At 60.2% G+C, this 9,781-nt stretch overlaps 1 protein-coding gene and 1 long non-coding RNA gene across 2 annotated transcripts in view; one reads left to right on the plus strand and one right to left on the minus strand.

Moving 5' to 3' along the window:
- MYBPC3 (myosin binding protein C, cardiac) overlaps positions 1–6,211 on the plus strand; it is a 20,696-nt gene extending 14,485 nt beyond the window's left edge. Inside the window, exons 23-33 of the mRNA XM_021708595.1 lie at positions 4–192; positions 2,689–2,823; positions 2,948–3,115; positions 3,835–3,923; positions 4,028–4,223; positions 4,370–4,509; positions 4,719–4,878; positions 4,990–5,126; positions 5,411–5,597; positions 5,743–5,780; positions 5,907–6,211. Coding sequence (XP_021564270.1) covers positions 4–192; positions 2,689–2,823; positions 2,948–3,115; positions 3,835–3,923; positions 4,028–4,223; positions 4,370–4,509; positions 4,719–4,878; positions 4,990–5,126; positions 5,411–5,597; positions 5,743–5,753 — 1,412 coding nt within the window. The 3' untranslated portion in view covers positions 5,754–5,780; positions 5,907–6,211. The remainder of the gene's footprint in view (positions 1–3; positions 193–2,688; positions 2,824–2,947; positions 3,116–3,834; positions 3,924–4,027; positions 4,224–4,369; positions 4,510–4,718; positions 4,879–4,989; positions 5,127–5,410; positions 5,598–5,742; positions 5,781–5,906) is intronic.
- Positions 6,212–7,338: 1,127 nt separating this feature from the next.
- LOC103251526 lies at positions 7,339–8,753 on the minus strand. Its single transcript, XR_503725.1, has 2 exons — positions 8,664–8,753; positions 7,339–8,317 (listed from the first exon to the last, which is right to left on the minus strand). It is a non-coding gene; the product is annotated as an uncharacterized LOC103251526 (long non-coding RNA).
- Between the last annotated feature and the right edge of the window lie 1,028 nt (positions 8,754–9,781).

A 9,781-nucleotide genomic window follows, 5' to 3' on the forward strand; every position in this document is an offset into this window, starting at 1 on the left:
CAGGCTACATCCTGGAGCGCAAGAAGAAGAAGAGCTTCCGCTGGATGCGGCTGAACTTCGAGCTGCTGCGGGAGCTGAGCCTGCAGGCGCGGCGCATGATCGAGGGCGTGGTCTACGAGATGCGCGTCTACGCGGTCAACGCCGTCGGCCTGTCCAGGCCCAGCCCGGCCTCTCAGCCCTTCACGCCGATCGGTGAGCCCGCCCGGCCTGGCAGGGCCCGCCCCCCCAGCCATGCCAGTCAAGGGGCCCAGCCATGCCAGTCAAGGGGCCCGGTCACCCGGCAGGCCCACCAGACTTCACTCCCACGGCCCGCTTCCGTCCTCCGTTGGGGATCTTCTGCCTCCTACAGACGAGGAAGCAGGCTTGGAGACGCTGAGCGATCCCTCAAGATCATCCAGCCGGGCCGGGCGCAGTGGCTCATGCCTGTAATCCCAGCGCTTGGGGAGGCCGAGGTGGGAGGAGGGCTTGAGTCTGGGAGTTTGAGACCAGCCTGGGCAACATAGCAAGATCTCCTGTCTATGAAATATCAAAAAATTCACAGGGCGTGGTGGCACACACCTGGAGTCTCGGCTACTTGGGAGACTGAGGTAGAAGGATCGCTCGAGTTCAGGAGACTGATGCTGAGATGAGCTGGGATTGTGCCACTGAATGCTCGCCTGGGCAAGAGCGAGGCCCTGACTCAAAAAAAAAAATAAATAAATAAAAGAGGCCAGGTGCAGTGGCTCAAGCCTGTAATCCCAGCGCATTGGGAGGCTGAGGTGAGGGGATTGCCTGAGTCCACGGGGTCCGAGAACAGCCTGGGCAACTTAGTGAGACCTCATCTCTACAACTAAAAAAAAAATTAGCCGGGTGTGGAAGTGTGTGCCTGTGATTCTAGCTACTTGGAAGGCTGAGGTGGAAGGATCACCTGAGCCCAGCAGGTTGAGGCTGTGGTGGCCGTGGGTGTGCACGGCACTCCAGCCTGGGCGACAGAGTGAGACTCCAACTCAAAAACAAAACAAAACTAAAAAAACACCCAGCCCGTGGGAGTGGAGCTGGACTCACATCACTCTGGCCTGGTTCTTTTTTGAGGCTCCCTTTCATGTCTTCACATGGGAATAATGACACCACCTACTTCACAGAGCTGTTGTTAGAATGAACTGAGATAACACAGGCAGGGCAGCTGGCATCCAGCGAGTGTTCATAAATGTTCCCTGTTTCCAGCTCCTTTCAATCCAGGGTTTGTCATACATGGGACAGGGCAAGGCCAGTGGTTACTGGAGGGGTCTGGGGAGGTGTGTCTTTGGAAAGAGTCCTGGACCGAACATTGGAGATGTGGGCTGCAGAGCCAGCTCCGTGGTCCCCAGAAGGCCATTGGAGTCATCTTCCATCCCTGAAGCCTTGGTTTCCTCAACTGTATAATGAGGGCAGAGGGGAAGAACAAAGGCTGAGGGCATGGCAGGGCTCTAGGGACACCTCTCCGCACCAGGGCAAGTGGGTCTGAGGGCAGGGAGCTGTTCCTGGCGGGGAGCCCTGGGCCCTGGGAGGGTCATAGCTTGGCGAGACGACAAGAGGTAGGGCCTGGAAAAGAAGGGTCCAGGTGTCTTTTTACAGGGACTGACTGCTGGTTCGCTCAGTTCTTAGTCACCTAACCATAAAACGCCGGGATCTTTGCATGCTCTAGAAGCTTCTTTTTCCCCAGTTCTGTTTTCAGCACTTCCTGTACCTTACAGGCATCTGGGGTCTCTTGTGGCTGTCCTTTCCCACTCAGGCCCATCTTCTGTCACTGCTGCCGCTGTTTTTTTGGTTTTTTTTGAGTTGGAGTCTCACTCTGTCACCCCGACCGGAGTGCAGTAGCACGCTTCCGGCCACCACAGCCTCAACCTGCTGGGCTCCGGCGATCCTTCCGCCTCAGCCTTCCAAGTAGCTGGAACTACAGGCGCGCGCTACCACGCCCGGCTGATTTTTGATTTATTGTAGAGATGAGGTCTCGCCAAGTTACCCGCGGGCTCAGGCAGTCCCCTCACCTCAGCCTCCCAAAGTGCTGGGATTACAGGCTTGAGCCACTGCACCTGGCCTCTTTTATTTATTTATTTATTTGAGTCAGGTTCTCACTCTTGCCCAGGCGAGCATCCAATGCCACAATCACAGCTCATCTCAGCATCAATCTCCTGAACTCGAGCGATCCTTCCGCCTCAGCCTCCCAAGGCGCGGGATTACAGGCTGAGCCACCAAGCCCCGCTTGTTTGTTTTTAAGCCATTCTAGAGACCTTTTTTTTTTTTGAGTCAGAGTCTCACTCTGTTGCCCAGGCTGCAGTGCAGTGGCACGCTCATGGCCACTGCAGCCTTGACCTGCTGGGCTCAGGTGCTCCTTCCGCCTCAGCCTTCCATGTAGCTGGAACTACGGTGTGTGCTACCATGCCATTTTTATTTCTTGTAGAGATGAGGTCTCACTAAGTTGCCCGGGCAGGTCTCGAACCCCTGAACTCAGGCAATCCTCTTGCCTCGGCCTCCCAAAATGCTGGGATTACAGACTTGAGCCACCGCGCCCGACCAAGAGACATCTTTTAACAGAGCCCAGTGTTCCTTCCGGTGTCTGACAGCCAGCAGAGAGGGCTGTGTGACCCGTGGACAGTTGAGTGACTAGGTGACAGATCTCCAGTGTCCTCCGGCTCACTCAGGTTCCTCTCTGGCCTCTCTTCTGTCCAGGTCCCCCCAGCGAACCCACTCACCTGGCAGTGGAGGATGTCTCTGACACCACCGTCTCCCTCAAGTGGCGGCCCCCGGAGCGCGTGGGAGCGGGAGGCCTGGACGGCTACAGCGTGGAATACTGCCGGGAGGGCTGTGAGTGCCCGGTCCTGCCCCGCCCCAGGCCCAGGCAGTCATCAGAAGGTGGGCAGTGGGGATGGGGCGTCCATGCTGACACAGCCTATGGCCTTGCCTCGCCCTTCCCCCCGTCCCACCCCAGGCTCGGAGTGGGTGGCTGCCCTGCAGGGGCTGACAGAGCGCACGTCGCTGCTGGTAAAGGACCTGCCCACAGGGGCCCGGCTGCTCTTCCGAGTGCGGGCACACAACGTGGCGGGGCCGGGAGCCCCCGTCACCACCGAGGAGCCCGTGACGGTGCAGGAGATACTGCGTGAGTGTCCCTCGTGCACCTGACACGGGCACCTCCACTGTCAGGGAAACCCTGCCAGAGGGAAGAGCTGAATGCCGGGCAGGGACAAGAGGGGTCAGGCCTTCTCCCACACCCTAGGCTCAGGCCAAAGTGCCGAGAGCCCTCCCTCCATTTTTCTATCAGGCCCCTAGTCCTGGAACGGGGATGTAAGGGCCCCAGTCTCCAGGATCTGTTCTGAGCCTCTCGGCCCCAACAGGTAGGTGTTGTCTGTGTCATCAGGACTGAGTATTGAGGCCCTCTGGGTCAAACTGGCCTATCTGGGATCCACTTCTCATTCCTGTTTCTTGTCCCAGTGAAAGATCGATCATATAAGGACTGGAAAGAGGCAGCAAACTGGGGTGAAACATTATAGGGCAGAGGGGCTAAAAACCTAGGTTTGTATCCCGATTTACTAGCTGTGTGACCTCAAACAATTTGCTTACCCTCTCTGATCCCTGCCCCTTGAAGCAGTGTGGTGAGGCTCAGGTAGAAACAGGAGCTTTGTAAACCGTCTGGGCTGGGCGGGCTGGAGCTGCTGCGGGCTGGGGGAGCGCATGGAAGGACGAGGCCCAGCAGGCAGGCGGTATTTTTCTTTGCTGTAGCTCTTGGGCCTTGCCTCGAGAGAGGCTGGAGCTGTGGGGATCCTCAGGGCTGGGGACAGGACAGGCGCCCCGCTTAGCCACCCCTCCCCGAACCCACAGAACGGCCACGGTTCCAGCTGCCCAGGCACCTGCGCCAGACCATCCAGAGGAAGGTCGGGGAGCCCGTGAACCTCCTCATTCCCTTCCAGGTGGGACTGGCCCCCTTGCCCATGTTCACACCTGGCGGGTGGACGCGTCTCAGGCTGGCCAGACTGGGAGAGCTGGGCTTAGGGCTGAGCTGTCCCCTCCTCAGGGCAAGCCCCGGCCTCAGGTGACCTGGACCAAAGAGGGGCAGCCGCTGGCGGGTGAGGAGGTGAGCCTTCGCAACAGCCCCACAGACACCATCCTGTTCATCCGAGCCGCACGCCGCACCCACTCAGGCACCTACCAGGTGACGGTGCGTGTTGAGAACCTGGAGGACAAGGCCACGCTGGTCCTGCAGATCGTCGGTGCGTGGCCCCGGGGCTGCTGGGACCCACCTGGAGCGTCCGATCTCCCGGTCCAGGGTCCCGCACAGGGTGGCAGGGGTGAGGGTCCTCCCCTGTTCTGACTCTGCCGGGAGGCGTGGTGATCCTGCCTGGCCTGTTTCCCGCAGACAAGCCAAGCCCTCCCCAGGATATCCGGGTCACTGAGGCTTGGGGGCTTAACGTGGCTCTGGAGTGGAAGCCGCCCCAAGACGATGGCAACACAGAGATCTGGGGTTACACGGTGCAGAAAGCTGACAAGAAGACCATGGTGAGCCGGGTTCCTGGGGCCCCACGTGTGTCTGCCCCAGGTTTGGTTGGCCTGGGCCCTGTTGCCTTTCCTGTCCTGCCCACAGGCCCCCTCGCTTCCCTCTGATGATCTGGTTCCCTCCACAGCGGGGGTGGAGACCCCAGGGGCACCCAGGAGGCCCCTGGCAGGGAGAGGGCCTGGCCCCAAGCTGCTCCCTCCCTCCTCCCCAGGAGTGGTTCACTGTCTTGGAGCATTACCGCCGCACCCACTGCGTGGTGCCAGAGCTTATCATCGGCAATGGCTATTACTTCCGTGTCTTCTGCCATAACATGGTTGGTCCCAGTGACAGAGCCGCCACCACCAAGGAGCCTGTCTTTATCCCCAGACCAGGTGCCGTACCCTAGCTCTCACGCCAGGGGGCTGGGGCAGGGAGGCGGTGGGAACACTGAGGGGAGCCTAGCTTGGTGTGGCCCTCTGGGTACTGAGTCCTGTCACCAACAGGCCTCACGTACGAGCCACCCACCTACAAGGCCCTGGACTTCTCCGAGGCCCCAAGCTTCACCCAGCCCCTGGTGAACCGCTCCGTCATCGCGGGCTACAATACTGTTCTCTGCTGCTCTGTCCGGGGTAGCCCCAAGGTAGGGAGCTTCAGGCCCTGGGCCAGGCCAGGCCCTCCAGGAGGCAGGCTCACAGGCTCTGAGCACCAGCAGTCCTCGCCCGGCCTGGGTATTGAACCAGGCTCCTCTCCGTGAACGGGGCCTTGGCACCCACTGCTGGCTTCATGTCGAGTCTCAGCCTTGGGCATAGTCAGGGACCCCAGTGGGAACCCCCCGAAGTAGAAACACAAATGCCAGCCTCCCCGGGGTCCTGCCAGCTCCCCTCTCAACCCGGGATGGTCTCCTGCTCTTTTCCTCATCTACAGCCCAAGATTTCCTGGTTCAAGAATGGCTTGGACCTGGGAGAAGACGCCCGCTTCCGCACGTTCAGCAAGCAGGGCGTCTTAACCCTGGAGATCAGGAAGCCCTGCCCCTTTGACGGGGGTGTCTATGTCTGTAGAGCCACCAACGTACAGGGCGAGGCGCGGTGTGAGTGCCGCCTAGAGGTGCGAGGTGAGTGCCACTGGACCAGGCCCGGGAGGTGGAAAGGGGGGCTGGGCTTGGCTCTGCTGTCCTGGCCAAGCCTGTCGTCCAGATGGGTACCGGCTTCTAGAAGGCTGGGAGGACACAAACGGCATGGCCTCCTTCTCTCCTGCAGTGCCTCAGTGACCAGGCAGGCTCCCCAGGGCTGGCCAGGTACGTATTCCAGGCCACCCGACATCCAAGGCCCAAGTCAGAAGACGCTGAGCCCTGGCCCTTGGTCATCAGGAAACGGGAGGGTGCAGGTGGCAGGGTTCACTCACAACAGAACCTGTGTCACAGGCACAACCGGACGCCAGCCCTATGTGCCAGGAGCCTAGAGGGAAGCTGGAGACCCTTCCTGCTGCTGGGTGTGTGTGTGCAAGTGTGTCTCCTGGGTGGGGGTGGGGGAACCAGCAGGGCGGCAGTTCTGAGGGGCAGGCCTGCGTGGGCCTTGCAGATTGGTCCTCGGCTCCTGGAGGAAACTCCTGGATCTTTGGGGCAAAAGGAGAGTGGGCTCAGGAAATGGTGTCTGGGGACAGGCCCCTCTGGCCTGCCAGGTCTTCCCAGCGCCCAGGGGCAATAAAAGATCAGTCACTGTCACAGACTCATTGGCTTCTTACCCAACTCGTGTGCTCATTTTCATAAAAAAGCACAGGGACAGTTACTTGATTTTCACGGCAAACTGAGGGCAGGCCTTGCTTCCCGGATGAGTGAGCGAGGCCCGAGTGGATCCTGAGCTCATGAAGCGTGAACGCTAGAAGGACCTCGGGTCTCGCCCATCGCACTGGCTCTTCAAAGGGGGAAGCCGGGAGCTGGGACAGCGGAAGGGGGATTAGCAGAAGAGGTGGAGGCCCAAGGCGCCCCTGCCTGGCCTCAGGTGCTCGGCACGGGCCCTGTCCCAGGAACCCTGGCCACAGCAGCCCAGGGGGACATACGGAACCTCGGTGTTGACTGTGTATCCTCAAGAGCTGCCCTGCGTTGTCCTGGGTCCCAATGAGCCACAAGCCCACAGCCCATCCACGCCTGCATCTCACGTGGGGGAGCAACCCAGTCCGGCTCGGGGCAGCAGGAACCTGAAAGGGGTGAGGGCCCACAGGATTCCCCACAGGAGCCTAAAACCGTCATTAGCTTCCTGTGGGGAGGAAGCCGGCAGGTCTCAGAGGCTCCCTGACGGTGTCACGGGTAGAGCGCCGGGCTTTCCGTGGCAGAGAAATTCCGCGCAGGCTGGTCCTAGGGTGCTTCTTAGAGTTCTACCCAACAGAAGATACTCCTGACAAGGGAGCCCAGAGCCCTGGGCTTCAGGCCCTGTGGGAAGTCCTGGCCGAGGCCCAATACCTCTAGACCACACATACCTGTAGAGGGAACAGAGGGGGCCAGGGTGTGGATTTCTCTCACTGTGAAATCAATGTTCCGGTGACAATGCCCAGTCTGTCTGCTCCCCCTAGTGGCCAGTTCCTAGCAACCCAGCGTGGTGCAGGGCTTCCAGGTGCTCCAGGGAAGGAACACTCCTTCCCACAGTCTCTCCGGCAGCCCAGGAAGCAGGCAGGGGCCGAGCCCCAGCGTGCCAGGGCCCGAGCCCCAGCGTGCCAGGGCCCGAGCCCCAGCGTGCCAGGGCTTGGATGTGGATGCCCTCATCTCCTCCTCCCTTCAGGCCCGAGGTGCCTTTTCAGAGCCCAGGCACAGCCCTCCTCAGGCCTGGGCTGCGAGGAGGTGTCATTCAGCACAAGGCAGGGAAGGGGAGTCAAGGACATTTATTTCACATTCACACAGCTGTACATTTTCTATAAATAACACGGAGCTGAACTATTTACAGTATCTCTTGCTCAGGGCCAGAAGGTTCGGCCTGCAGACACAGACATATAGGCTAAGCCAGTCTTGTCGCACCCCTCCCTGATCCTTGGGCAGAGCAGCCAGCGGTCCTTGGAACTCTACCCACCCCGACCACTCTGTCCTCTCATGCCAGAGGCTCGTAGGCCGGGGAGAAATCACTGCCCCACTGCGGTGACGGAGGCCAAGGCAGGTGGCAGCAAAGCTCGTGGCCCTGGGCAGTAGCTGCCAGCTTGGGAATGCATAAGGAGGCGAGGAGGCTGCCATTCCCTCCAGCTGCCCCGACTCTCCTTCCTCCTTGCCCGCCCCTTGTCTGGAAGGGCAGGCCCCAAGTTCCCCTCGCTCCCCATGGAGTGGACTTGCTGCAGGTGCCCAGGCGTGCCAGGTCTCAGAGGATGGAGCGCGGGCTCTTGCACGAAAGGGTTACGCTGCCAAGGACAAGGACTAGGAACCACGACACAAATGTCTCAAGGGCACACAAAAGTGGGCTCGCACTGGCCCAACAGACATATGCACACTCTTGAGCCCTGAGGGGAAGGTGGTCTGGTCTTCTGGGAGTGGAGAGGGAGAGGTGGAAGGGACTAGCTTAGCCCTGTGACAGACACGCTCAAGGACACACTCAGAGAGCCACATAACTGGCAACCGACTAAGCCATGGCAAGGGGCTTGTGGAGAATACACACATCGCCCGCTCCTCAGTCATAGCAGCATCGTGCACTTGGGAACAGCAAGAGGCCAAGGGTGTCCCCTGGGCTGGGGCAGCTGCTTGGCCCCTCTCCATCAGCTAGAGACAGGCCGGGGCGGGGTTCTGAGATCTTCCTCACTGCTACGAACTGCAGCCACATACGAGAAGAGACACAACACAGAGTAGCAGATCTCGTGGGCCTACAGGGGAGAGAAAACCAGAGAGATCAGCAATGCCGAGAGTCCTGTACCTTCCCATGTGGAGGGTCTGCCGAGTGGGCAGCTCCTGCCCTGACACTGGGCATGGGCCTCGGGGCTAAGTGTGAGCTCCAGGCCGGGCCTCAGAAGTCATCCCCATGGGAGAGGATGTCTGTGTCCCAGGGCTGAAGACATCCTGAAGACCTGCTCCAGCTTCGCTTCAGTTGAGACTTGGCATCAAGACCAGTCCCCACTCACCCCTGTGCTCTGAGGGCCCCCCTCCTCCTGTCTGAAGGTCCCCAGGGAGCCCTGCACAGACGTGGCCTGTCAGGGCTGGTGGCACACTCACCATTGGTGTCTTGTACTTGTGGCTCACCACTTCTTTAATTTCAGGAACTAAAACCGGACGGGCAAGAGACAAAACAGAAAGTTCAACACTAAGAACAACAGTGCCATTTTCCCCCAGGCGGCAGCGCCCGGCACCAGGGCCCCCTTCCCGTCTGAGGCCTCTCACAGTGGCGGTAGCCGCTTGAGCTACGGGAGGGCAGAGGCCACCAGAGGCTACATCCGGACCCTGATGGTGAGAGGACATTGCCCCAGACTCCTCAGCTAGACCTCTCACGCCTGCAGCATTCTGTACTTGATGGCTGTGACGCCACCCACTTCACTGAAAGCCCAGGGTGGAAGGGCTGGCCTTTCCCCAGCTGGGTCACAGCTGCTGTCCAGGGCCCCTGAGGAGCTGCGAGGGAGGTGCCCAGATTTTGTCTGGGAGGAGAGTTGTGTCTAGCCTGTGCCCGGCCTTGCTGAGACACCCAAGAATTCGTCCTGGCGCCAGCCCGAAAGTCTGGTCGCGTCGAACAGTTCCCTTTACTCCCAGCCCCTACAGAGGGTCCTGAGGCTGGATGGAGAAGTCATAGGATACTAGACCCATCAGACTTGGACGTGTCCTTCCCTGAGTGGCAGGAGCAGCCCAGGCCTGCCTGTGTGAGGGAGAGCGTCAAAGAGCTCTGGAGCAGACACACCGAGCAGAAGAGACAGGCGAGGGCAGTGCCCAGGAAGGGAGGTGACAGGAGCATCAAGCAAAATACACACATGTCCACAGCCCAGAATGCACGGTTGAGAGTCACCCCGCCCCAGCCATGCAGGGGCTCTGCGTGGCCAGGGGAAGGTGGAGGGCCCCCAGGCTCGGCCACCGTCATGGCCCCTTGAGACTGGGAACAGAGGGTACGGCATCCCCCTGGGGGCCAGAAAAGGCAGGATGAGAACTGGCCGTACCTTCTTCTGACCCTGGGAGATAGAATTCGGGGGAACCCAGGGTTAGCAGGGAGTAAACTCATCAAAGGTAGAGCAAGAAGCCCCAGGTCGCTCTCCTGGGCTGGATGAGCCCCCCAAATATCTCTCTGGCAGGAGAGAGAAGGGAGCACACAGGGGAGAGAACTTGGAACCACAGAGCCAGTGGGGGTGGGG

This window comes from Carlito syrichta, unplaced genomic scaffold (assembly GCF_000164805.1).
Source record: "Carlito syrichta isolate Samal-C Ts95f unplaced genomic scaffold, Tarsius_syrichta-2.0.1 Scaffold143010, whole genome shotgun sequence".
Lineage (NCBI taxonomy): Eukaryota > Metazoa > Chordata > Mammalia > Primates > Tarsiidae > Carlito > Carlito syrichta.